General features: G+C 36.8%; 1 protein-coding gene across 1 annotated transcript; it reads right to left on the minus strand.

Moving 5' to 3' along the window:
- Positions 1-2,570: 2,570 nt before the first annotated feature.
- On the minus strand, positions 2,571-3,506 carry LOC110115117. Its single transcript, XM_028700024.1, has 2 exons — positions 2,832-3,506; positions 2,571-2,702 (listed from the first exon to the last, which is right to left on the minus strand). Exons 1-2 carry the CDS (start codon positions 3,504-3,506, stop codon positions 2,571-2,573), a joined length of 807 nt encoding a protein of 268 aa, XP_028555857.1.
- Between the last annotated feature and the right edge of the window lie 9,827 nt (positions 3,507-13,333).

Raw genomic sequence — 13,333 nt, forward strand, 5'->3', positions numbered from 1 at the left:
CCACACCCACCTATGGTGACTTTCCTGACGTCATACCCACCCACACCCACCCACTTTCCACGCTTATTGAATGCAGTCTGCCATAGATTAATGGCCTTGAGGTTTTTTGCCATTTTCTCTGACTGCAAACTTTCAAGCGACATGTCAAAATTTATCATGGTTGTGACGCGGTTCAGTGTTGCACATTGCGTAGTAAGGATTATTATAATATACTGCATGTATATGATTATTAGTAATATAAACCGGTTGTCCTTTGATGTTGAGTACCCACCCATACCCACCCACGATGCCATGAGTGTACCCATACCCACCCATGCCCATTGGGTATGGGTGGGTTCATGGGTAGGTATGAGTATGGGTACCTAATGCAGGGCTCTGTTTCTTACCACTTCTTAAAGTAAATTTTTAGTATAAAATTTTAAAAATTTTAATTTTTATAAAAAAATGTGCTTTAAAAAGCACTAGAAAAGTAACTTTTTAGTGCAAAATGCTTTGGGTGGTGATCATGAAGATCGATGATCATGAGGGCGACATGATAGTACTAAAGGCGACTTTTTGTATAATTTTATTTTGATGAAATGAATAGAATGATTAGTGTGTATATTAGGAGCTGTGTACTGTTGTGTTATAACTATTTATTATTTTATTTTCATATCAATTATTTTTTTTTGTTTTTATTTTCATATCAATTATTTGTCAGTTATGAGGGTATTGTAATCATGTGAATGTGCTTGATATTTGCTATAACTATTGTTATTCTTTTATTATTTGCGAGCACAAAAATTGTAGAAATGATTGTACTAATGGAGCTTTTTGCGATTAGCTCTTGTTGAAAATCATAGCTGTGGATGGACATATCGACCGGCTCATGTCGCAAAATCGTACCTAGATGACCTGTTTAGTGACACATCTTCATGACACATTTTAGGACAAACTTGTCTTGTTGCAAAAAAACATATTGGCAAGAATTTCGGACAAAAAATGTATGAGATGACAAATTCTCTTATTCCGAAGATACTTTTTCTTGTAATGTTGATATTGGCAACTATGCTCCATGATGTTTGATAGAGATTTAGCATAGACAAGTAACTCATCTTAATTTGTTGGTTGGGAGCTTTGACTATCAATCAAGAGGTTTCAAATTCGAATCTTGCATATGCGATATCTGTTTGTCTTAATTGACTCAAAAGTCCGGGAAAAAAAAGATCTAGTATAGGCTAAAGCTCCATGGCGATATCGACATATATTATCATATGGAGGGGTTGGAATTGAAAGGAATCTTAGGTTTCGATTTGGAAGACTTTCTTACTGTTTCTTAAAACAAATTTTTAGTGCAAAAAAAATTAATTTCTATACTACAAAACTGCTTTAAGAAGCAGTAAGAAAGCCGCCCCAATCGAAGCCTTAATCATAGTTTAAAAAGCTAGACCAAATGAACAATTTGATTAAAAATCATTCATGGATCAATTTAAAGTCGGTTTGGTATGACTGCAACGTATTATAAACTTGGTAGATAACTTATTATGGAGAAGGCATATTCATTACTATGGTTGTAGAAAAAAGTTTTTCTTTATAAAAGCTTTTGAAAAACAGTGAAAGCCAATATGAAAGCAGTTGCTAAATGAAATTATGATTGTTGTCTGAAAAATGAAGTAGTTAGAAAGTTTTCCTAAATAGACTTAATTTAGTCCAAAGTTAAACTAGCTTTTGATTAAAATCAGGTATGTACAACAAGAAAGTCGTAACAGCGATTAAACCAATTAACCAATGAACCATTTATAATTTCATTAATTCATGTGCATAGAACTAGAAACATTGCTAAATTTTGTTGTTATTTTGAAAGGATTCAAATGCTCGGGAAAAATCAAATGAACATAGTAGGGCATTTTAAGTTGTTCAATTGGAGCTTTGGGAAATATGATCAATATGCCTCACAAAAAAAATAATTATAAATATGACTTTAATTAACATATGAAGAAGAGCTTGAGTTGAGATAATTCTCATATTTAAAATATTCTCAACATCAATGATCAACTTTAAGGACTGTCGCCACACACTTGGTTACACTTTTATTGATCTCTCAATAGATCTCAGTGATAATTAACCACATAATACAAGAAATTAAGCTTAAGTTGGGATCAATTAGCCCAGTAACAATACAGTTCATATTGTTATATATGAATTCCCCCTCACTTTAAACAACTTTTTCTTGCAAAATGAACCTTCTAATCAAACTATTTACGTGATAAGGCTTCTCTAATGGCAATGCATGCCCTGCTTCCTTAATTACTTGCAATTTTGCCTTTTCTCCCAAATGCCTGTTTACATAAATAAAATAAAAGAATATTATCTTTCAACATATTATAAATGTGCTAAAGTAACAGCAAAATGGTTGTTAGATGCGTAAAATACTACTAATTCGTAATTAATTACCTCTTAAGAGCATAAGCAAGAGGCAAAGGGAAAATAGTGTCCTCATCACCCCATAAGATTAGAGTTTCCTGTTACATTAATTTGTTAATAATAAATTATATATATGCCCCAAGGGTTTAATCTGTAATATATAATTCTCAACTGGAAGAGAGACGCTTAAAGGATTTAGTTACCTGCTTGGGAATAGGAAGAGCGCCCCGACCAACTCCATCTGATAGAAGTTCATTCAGCAACTCTGTCCTCTCCTTCCTATGATCTTTGAACATTATCTGCATAGCAAAAATAATTTCTAGTTAGATAATCTTAATTTGATTTCATTTTCCACGCAAAAAATTAAATTTATCAGAAAAAAATCTATCAAAATGATGTTTTGCAGCAGTAGAGATATGGTTATTGACCTCAAGGAAATCACGAAGGAGAAAATCGGGCAACCAAGTCGGCGGTCTGAACATACACCGGCGAAATAAGTTTCTCAGATCCTCGACTCTCTCTGGCAGCAATAACTCAGCCACTTCTCTCCCCTCCTTCTCTGCCAACTCCTTCCTCTCCTTCGCCGAGGTGGCCACCCCCGATGCAATCACCACCACCCTCTCCACCTCCCTCTCTGCCGCCGCCGCTGCCATACAAAACGCCACAAAGCCTCCATAACTCACCCCCGCCACCGTATACTTCCCCACTCCAAGCTTCCTCATTGCCTCGGCCACACACTCGGCTTGAAACTTCACCGAACGTTTCCCTTCCGCCGACACTGACTGGCCGAAGAAGACGAGGTCCGGCAAGTAGAGGTCGAAGTGACGAGAAAGCGGCGCAATTTGGCGCTCGAACTGCCACTTGGCGAAGCCGCCAAATCCATGAAGGAGGACGAGGGCGGGGCGGGAGTGGCGGCGCCGGCGAGGTCCCCACAGGTGGATAGAGGTAGTGCTGCCAGAAAGCTGGACGGTGAGGGAAGACAGCCCGCATAGGAGGAGGAGGAGAGAGAGTACAATGTCTTTTAGGGAGACTAAGCTGAGGAGGCGGGAGATGAAACGGCGGATGTAGTGGAGGATGAGGAGGAGATTTTTTGGGGTTTCCATTTTTTGGTTGCCACAGATGGTTTTGAATTGGGATATATTTATAGAGATGGGCGTTGTGAAGGGAAGATGGTACTGGATAAGCCGCGGACAATGTTAACGTGTTTGGAGCTCCCCATATGTATAATTGAGAGAGAGAGAGAGAGTTAGAGAAGTTGGAAGCTTTCAAAAGGGTATTTTTTATTTTTTATTTTATGTCAAACTCAATTAGCATAGTATAAATTTAGGGAAGAGTAGAAGGATTTTTCTGTTGCAACAAAAAAAAAGAAGATGGATTTATATGCATAGCACATAATACTTAAAAATATATTTTTTATAATCTTATTTAACATTTAAATGTCATTATTTATCAAAATTACAATCTTCTTCAACACTAATAACTTTTTCCTACTTAGACTTTCCGTATCTGATAGTAATGTCATGCCCTATTTAGGTTCGTCATGATTTTCTTCTCCACGTTAGTGACATCACTACCTTGTCCAGTGATCTCAATCATGATTGATTTGTTGCCCTAATAAACTTCATCTTCACCAATAGAGTGTGAGCCCCACCGGGCTTAGGTGGGTTGGTGGGCGTGTTTGATTGGGAGCCTCCCATCCTAAGTTCGAATCCCCTCTCATACATGGGTCCTGCACGACTCCTTAAGTGGAGAGAAAATAATTGTGGGTCATGCACCAGTGGGGTTGGTTGCTGGTAGATTCGCCGAGGGATTAGTGGACATCGCCCAACGCTTCACAAGCTGACGTAGCAGTGGGCCGATACCCATGTTCCAAAAAAAAAAACTAATAGAGTGTGAAGGCAGCAACAAAACTAGCAGCGTGCCAAAAAGTGTGCAGCATATGATATGATATGATATAGATAATGTTTAGGGGTAGATAAATTTTATGTTAATATTTTGAATTGTAAGTGGTGTATAAGTAAATAATGAAGTTTAAGTTTTAAAAAACTTTTGAATTTTGTTTTTTTTTTAGTGTTATGTATGATAATCTCAGAAAAAAAGAGAGTAAAGAATTATATTTTTTTTAAATAAGCTTACTATATTCCACAATAAGTGACATAAATTAATACTCAAACACATAGTGGTTAAGAAGAAGTCAAGCACCATTACGAATGATTTGACCTAAAATCTGTATTTTTTGTGTTTTTTTACAAACTCACAGATCAAAATGTTAATAATAATAATAATTAATAAATATATTCAATATAATATGAGATTGATGGCCTAATTAAAAAAATTACAACAAAAAGAAAGCCTGGGCTATAGCCTATAGGACAAGCTCATCTGAATGATGGTAATCCTAACTCTTCTTCTTCTTCTTCTTCTTTTAAGCATACAAAATGATTCCAGCCTATCACAAACAAAAAAGAAATCCCGACAACACGAGTATTTGGCAGCTTCTCACGTATCCATCAATAAAGCGCAGACTTATTCCTTAATTGAATAGTAAAATTTCATATTAAATTTATTTTTTTATTTTTAATTATGATTCTTTGAATGGCTTAGAAAAGATTTAATTATATATCCAAATTAATTATTTTACTAAATAAAAAGTTAAGATGTGTTGAATTCAAATTTATTCGTAAATGACAGCTGACCTTATTAGAAGGCCTGCCCTATGAGTGAATGGCTTGAGAACCTTTGAGTGAGTATGGAGAGAGAGAGACAGATAGAGGAAAAATAATTAGAGAACATTGAATTTGTGGGGAAATCAAGAAAATTTTAAATCTCAAACTAGTATAAATCAACTAAAATCACTCAAAAGGATAGAAAAATGTTTCTAAACTATTCCTTTTCATCTCTTATTTGTAGAATTATGAAGGCTACAAAAAAGGCTATACCAAAAAATGAAACTATAATATTACATATACTATCCAAGATACTATTAAGACAGCATATATTAAAACAATTAATATAGCCGTTAGTATCTTGTACCAATGACACTACTCCACGTGTATTGCTCATGTTACGTTTCCCTATAAATTGATCTGTCGTGTACTCAACTCATATACAATAATAATATAATATTGTTACTTTTACTGTTCATCGTCTTCAACCTTTGGTTCTTGCTGGGCTCAATGAGGAGTTAAAGTTTCTACATGGTATCAAGAGTAGCGTTCAGATCCTGACGCATTCACCATGGCGACCCAGCTTCCGCATCTTCTTCCGCTCACGCCACGGCCAGCTCTGGCGTTCTAACTCTGGCCATCTCCCTCGCTCTCAAATTCGTTATTTCTAACATAAAATCTCTAGTTCCGTTCTCTCTCACTCCCGATAATTTCCCGTTCTGGAGCACTCAGTTTGCTAAGCTCCTCAAGGCAAATGGATTCTCTACCTTTTTTGAGTCTAGATCGTCTGTCGAAAACACCGACCCGAACCAAGAAACTCAAGATCGGTCCATAACGGATCAAAATCTTGCCACAGCTATGTGCTCCACTATCTCTCCGGAGGTACTGCCGTATGTGATTCATCTTGAATCCACATACGAGATCTGGTCTACCCTTCATACGCGGTTCCAATCATCAAATCGATCAAAGGTCATACAACTCAAAAATGAGCTTCACAACCTTTCGATGCAATCACTATCTATGTCTCAATATCTCACTGAGATTAAGAAGATAGTTGATCAAATCTCTGCAGCCGGATCATCTGTTGATCCAGAAGATATTTTAATATACATTCTCAACGGTCTTCCGTTAGAATATCAATCGTTCACGACCTCTATAAGAACTAGGCCAGGTTCTATATTGCTTGACGATTTATACGCAATGCTTATAAGCGAGGAGCTTCATCTCAAATCAGTCGCGGCGAGATTTCCCAAACCGCCCGATCCACAGGCTGCGCTCTATTCTTCAAACAGTCGTGGTAGGCGCGGGAGAAGTCGCCCGAACAGAGACAGCACTACAACGCATACCTCCAACTCTTCGTCGTCCATATCTTGCCAGATTTGCAAGAAGAAAGGATACCAGGCTGATTCATGCTGGCATCGCCTCAACATGAACTACATACCAAATCAACAAGCATCCAAGAAGCCCAACGCTCTTCTTGCCTCTAACGATAACCTTGCTGTAGACGACTGGTTCATAGACTCGGGTGCTTCCTCCCACATGACGAACAAGAACGACAATCTTGACGCCTCCTACGTCTACAATGGCTCGGATCGTGTTACCATTGGGGATGGCAGAACCGTTCCTATCGCTCATACAGGAACCGGCCTTCTTCCTACCCCAGCCCGCATCCTCCATATTCCTTCACTTTCTTATAATCTGCTTTCTATTTCAAATTTAGTTAAAGATAATCATATTTCTATAAACTTTGATGCTAACGGGTTTACCTTTAAGGATATGAGGACAAATCAAACTATTCTTCAAGGACCATGTGAAGAAGGGTTGTACTGTATTCCAGCTATCAAGAAGTCTCCTACTACTAGCTTAATTACCACAGGAACTTCTTCCATCAACTGGCATAGCAGACTCGGTCATCCTCACGCTCGAGTTCTTCTCCAAATCGCAAATACAAATTCGTCATTACATATTAGATCTCCTGCGAACTTGTGTAATGCTTGTATGTCATGTAAAGGGCATAAAATTCCCTTTGAACGATCTATTAGCTCGTCTAAAGCTCCTCTAGATTTAGTCCATTCTGATGTTTGGGGACCTTCACATGTTCCCTCTAATCAAGGCATTCGTTACTACTTAATTTTTGTAGATGATTACTCTAGATTCGTATGGTTATTTCCTTTACAATTTAAATCTGATGTTACTGTGACGTTTATTAATTTTGTTTCATACATTGAACGTCAAACTAATCGCAAGCTTAAAACCATTCGCACGGACGGCGGTGGCGAATTCCTCAACATCCAATTTCATAAATTTACTCAATCTGCCGGAATTAACCACCAAACCTCTTACACTCCGGAGCAAATTGGTATCGCTGAAAGAAAGCATCGGCACATCATCGCAACTGCCCGTACGCTTCTTCATCAGGTGTCTCTTCCGCTCAACTACTGGCTTGAAGCAGTCACTACCTCGGTCTACCTCATAAACCGTCTTCCTTCCTCAACGACGGATTACTTATCCCCTTTGCAAAGAATGTTCAACATTAAACCTTCATATCATCACCTTCGCACGTTCGGTTGTGAATACTATCCGCTTCTTCCTCCGCCGCAGCGAACTAAGCTCACCCCCACGTCTCCGCCTTGTGTCTTTATTGGTTACTCTGAATCCATAAAAGGATACAAGTGTCTCAACGTGTCTAACAACAAAATTATTATATCAAGACATGTAACTTTTAACGAAAATTGTTTTCCTTTTTCTCACAGGTCTTCCTCTGCCTCAGCAACTCCTATTACTCTTTTGCCATCTCTTCTCATTCCCTCGACGGTTTCGTCTACACATCGCACTGCACATATCATATCAGAAGCTATCCCCGAACAACGAACCTCTAACAACACTACTGTGGATATCCAACCCGAGCATACATATCCAGCTTCAACCAGCCCACAGTCTCTTCCACCCATTCCTCTTCAAATACAGAAACAGCATCCCATGACTACTCGCAGACAAACGGGATCGCTAAAACCAGTTACCAAACTTAACCTCCTGTATCAAGAGTCATCGATTAATGATTCCCCTTCCTATAGTACAGCAATTAAACACCTCGAATGGCGACAAGCCATGGCCGATGAGTTCTACGCACTACAACAACAAGGTACATGGGATCTTGTACCTCCACCGCCAAATGGATCCATCCTTGGCTCCAAGTGGACTTATCGTATGAGATACAATTCTGATGGATCGATTGCTAGATATAAAGCCCGGCTTGTGGCACTTGAAAACCAACAGGAGTTTGGGCTTGATTTCCACGAAACCTTCAGTCCTGTCGCTAAGCTTCCCACGATACGCATACTGTTTACCATTGCTCTATATCACAAATGGGATATCCAACAATTAGACGTAGCAAATGCGTTTTTACACGGTAACATCAATGAGACCATCTACATGATACAACCAAAAGGTTTTGAAGATGCTCGCAACCCCACGCACGTTTGCCGCCTTCGAAAGGCTATCTATGGGCTTCGACAAGCACCCCGGCAATGGTACACAACATTTACCACACATATGCTACAACTTGGCTTTTCTCATAGCCAGGCCGATCCTTCCTTACTAATTCTTGATCGAGGCAATACAAAAATATATCTTCTTGTCTATGTTGATGATATACTCATCACAGGCAACAATGCCACCGCTACTAATGCACTAATCGCTCAGCTCCCGGTTCACCATGAAAAATCTTGGTAAGGCAAGTCACTTCCTCGGTATCAAGATAGAATCTTCACCAGATAAGTTCTTTCTCTCTCAATCTCATTACACCAATTCTATTATACAACTGGCCGAGATGCAACGCTGCAGTTCGGTCTCTAATCCCTCTGCAACAAAACTTGCAGATTCGGCTTTTACAGATCCTCCCTGCTTCACCTCAACAGAATTTCGTACCATCATTGGATCTCTCCAGTACTTAACTCTAACCAGACCCGACATCGCATATGCCGTCAATGCTCTTTCACAGCATATGCATAATCCTGAGAAATGCCATACTGTTATGCTCAAGAAACTCATCAGATATCTTAAAGGCTCTACCGACTTCGGACTTCCGATCACTCGCTCAGATTTGTCTTTCCGTACCTTCTCAGACGCCGACTGGGCCTCTGATCTGGTTACCCGAAAATCGACATCTGGCTTTTGCACTTTCCTGGGCAGCACATTAATCTCTTGGACCGTGAAGAAGCAACACACTGTCTCTCGGTCATCAACGGAGTCGGAATTTCGATCCTTGGCCTCGGCAACAGCAGACACAATCTGGATCAAAAAGCTTCTTGCTGACTTCGGCATTATTCATTCAAAACTAGTCGATATTTTCTGTGATAATACCTCCGCAATCGCTTTGGCCAATAATACTATCTTCCACGCTCGAACTAAACACATAGAAATCGATCAACGATTCATCAGGGATCATATACAACGACAAACGATTCGACTGCTACCTATAAGTACTGTAGATCAGATTGCCGATATATTTACCAAACCGCTCACTACAAATCGGTACAAATTACTTAGATCCAAACTAACCATTGGATCCAATGCTTAGTTTGAGGGGGTATATTAAGACAACATATATTAAAACAATTAATATAGCCGTTAGTATCTTGTACCAATGACACTACTCCACGTGTATTGCTCATGTTACGTTTCCCTATAAATTGATCTGTCGTGTACTCAACTCATATACAATAATAATATAATATTGTTACTTTTACTGTTCATCGTCTTCAACCTTTGGTTCTTGCTGGGCTCAATGAGGAGTTAAAGTTTCTACAGATACATGTCATCTTCTGATTAGCTAAAAGATGACGAGGTTGGAAGGGATCTGACGAGTAGTTTTTGGGCACGTGAGCTCTTGAGTAGTGTCTATTTGACGAGCAAGCTTGGGTGAGTCTATAGGCTAGTGTTGAGATGAGAGGATAAGCGACCAACCGACTTGCTAATGTTGTCTGTGTGAGAAATTTCAGATCGTAGGAGAAGAGGAGATCAGTGAAATGTTACTACGAGAAGGGAGAGGCCGGCCTAAAGTTGTATGTTCGTTGTATGATGAACTGAGGGTCTTGTGAATAGATACTTTTAAGTAGCTGGTCTTTGTGAGCTAGCATGAAAATGATAGCTATATGAGAGATTGAACAACTAAGATGGCGGCCCAAGTATGTGGTGGGTGACATGTTGCTAGCTCTGGGAGAGAAGGGAGTGGTCTTAAGTATAAAGGATGAGCTTCTTAGCAAGTCCAACTGAGTAGTACTTGTTGATCGTGTTGGGTGAGTTCTTTTGTGGGTTCTAAGATACTAGTACCTCTCGAATTGTTAGGCGAGTTTCTCTCATAGACACCTCTTGATGGCGAGTTCTTTTGTCATGACCCGCTGACTAGCTGTAAATAACTATGAAAGCATATTTGAGTATATCAGATGAGCCTGTATTAAATTAATATATCCACTTCCAAATGAATACCAAAAATAGAATATAATCTTTACCAAGTAAAACGAGTTGAATCTAACCAAACAAATAATGACTATGTCTAAATAGTTAATCATTCAAATAACATGAATGATTTTTAAAACAAAATTAAGTAATTCATAATATAATTATTTAAATAAAAAATAATATCATTCTCTCGACCAGTAATACATAATAGCGAATTAAATGAAAGTGATATTTTTATTATGCGGATAATATAGTAGATGAAAATAACCATTTGTATTTAAAAGATGAAAATCATTTAAGAAAAAAAAAAAAGCTTCAAACTGAAATAACCTAAATGGAATAATCATTGTCACTGTAAATAGAACTCCTTTGTCTCTCTCCAAATGTTTAAAAGCCAGCTTGAAGAAAGCGGTGAGAAAGAAACGGTTTTCATAATAAAAAAGCTCCCATTAGACTGATTAAATTTTATATATCTCTTCATCTTTTATATTAGTAAACATAATAAAAAAAGTCTCATTTAGAATAACTTTCTTACTATTTTTTGAAGTAGTATGTATTTTAATACATAAATTATTTGAATTAAAATTTTTTTAATAAAAAATTGCTTTGAAAAACAATAAAAAAACTATTTCAAATAAAGCTTAAGCATTACTTAGCTGTTTATGTGATATTTATGTGCCAACAATTATTATAAATTAATTTAGGATATATATAATTTTAATTTTATCTTAAATTTATTTTTTTAAATTTGTTTTTTAACTATTATGAATTTTAGCAAATCTATAGTATTATAAGTTTTAAAAATTTTGAATAATTACATTAAAGTTGATTACTAGAAACAGTAAAGAACCATATCATGTGGTCCACAGTTCTAGGCTGGTTAAGAAGGGACGGTTGTGATGTCATTTAGGCTTGGCTTGTCATAGTTTTTTTGTCATTGCTTTTTTCATTGTTTTTAATTTTTTTTTTATTAAAAAATTACTATAGAAAATAGTTAAAAAACTATATTAAACGAAGCCTTGAAGACACGGCTATGGACAGTCTTAAGTTTCATTTTAGACATCTTTTTTATTGCTTTATAGGACAATTTTTTACTATAAAAATTTTTACTTGAAAAAATGTTTTGTAATAAAAAGCTTTTTTTAAAAAATAATAAGAAAATCGTCTTAAACTATGACTTCGTTTGTGATAACTTACTTACAGTATTCTAAAGAAGCTTTCTAGAAACTTTTTGTACTAAAAAGTAGAAGTGTCAATATTTGACACGACCAGAAAACCCGGCTCGAACTAGAAATTTTTGGTTCGGGTTCGGGCTTTCGACCCATTTTAAAAATCGGGTCGGGTTTGTGTTGAATCGGAAACCAATGAATGACCTGTAATAACTAGCACAGCATGCGCTGACTTTGCCTGATCGGAACTGCCTGAGTCACGTCTCAAGACGCATCCCGAGGTGGCGGGGCCAATCCGCATAATGTCCTTGCTATCCCGCGTCGTTGAACCGTTTGCCTGCCATCCCCGATGTCCCAAGTACCAAGTTGTCGGCTGCGACTGTGCTAGTTATCGGACCGCCGCCGCCGACCTTTCGCTATCGGCGTTGTCTTGTCCGCATGTCAGATTGGGTTGACCCGAATCCGAAGTGAGTTGGGCTCGGATTGAGCCGAATAATGCCGGGTCAGTTCCGGGTTCGACCTGTGACCCAAAATTGACACCCATACTAAAAAGCTTCTTTATATTGTAATAAAAAATTTGTCACAAATGAAGTCTAAGCCTTAATGGGAAGTAGAATCTCCTTGTGAAGAAATTAGGTTTTGTTTGGAATAACTTTAAGAAGCAGTAAGAAAGCCGCCCCAAACAAAGCCTTAGTTTACGAGGATTTTCAACCCATGGTAAATTGATGGTTGGAAGCTCGAGCGTCAATTTGATCCTCTGTGTTTATGTGGAGAATAAAGATGAATTTTGATTCATTCAAGCGAGGAATATTTGGTTGTTGGCCAGAGTTGATAGTGTCGATAGACTTTGTTCATTAGGCAGATTTTTAAAAGGATCACAAATCACAATATATTTTAAATTAAGCACACAAAACTTAATATTATTTTTAGTCATTATGTCTTAATAGCTTGATAAAGTCTTAATTAATAAATGAATGATATGTTATCGGATAAATTTTAATAAGAATCATGTATTAATTTTAATTAAGCAGAAGAAGCACAGCTAAATTTTAATATTTCTGAAGAATAAAATTTTAATTCATAAAAGTGACCTCTAGCTGTATGTCTTTTTTATAAAAACCTAATTATTTTCTAAGAGTAGTTATATGTTTTACTCGATCCCTCTCTATTCTTATCATTAAGAAGGATGTCATTAGCAAAAAAACTCATACAACAAGAGTTAAACATATAACTATTATTAATTTTAATTATTAAATTTAAAAAATAAATTCAATTTGATAATTATAACTATATTTAATATTATATTGCATATAAAATAATATTGAATATTATAATTATAAATATATATCATATTGTATTAAAAAAATACTATATTATTTTAATTTATTTTTTATTTCTATAATTCTATTAGGTATTTATTCTGTTAAATTTATTATTTTTATTTAATAATACCTTAAATAATCCACTTTTTATATTAAATATTATTAAGAAATTAAATATTCCACACATGAGTGGCATGAATGTAATATTGAAGTTTTGACTGTTAGATATGTAAATAGTATGAAATAAAGTGGTATGTATGTAAATCCCCTAAAAAAATCTCCTAGAATGTGGCAATCAAAGACTTCCTCCTAG

The sequence above is a fragment of the Dendrobium catenatum genome, unplaced genomic scaffold, assembly GCF_001605985.2.
Source record: "Dendrobium catenatum unplaced genomic scaffold, ASM160598v2 fragScaff_scaffold_1431, whole genome shotgun sequence".
NCBI classification, from domain to species: domain Eukaryota; kingdom Viridiplantae; phylum Streptophyta; class Magnoliopsida; order Asparagales; family Orchidaceae; genus Dendrobium; species Dendrobium catenatum.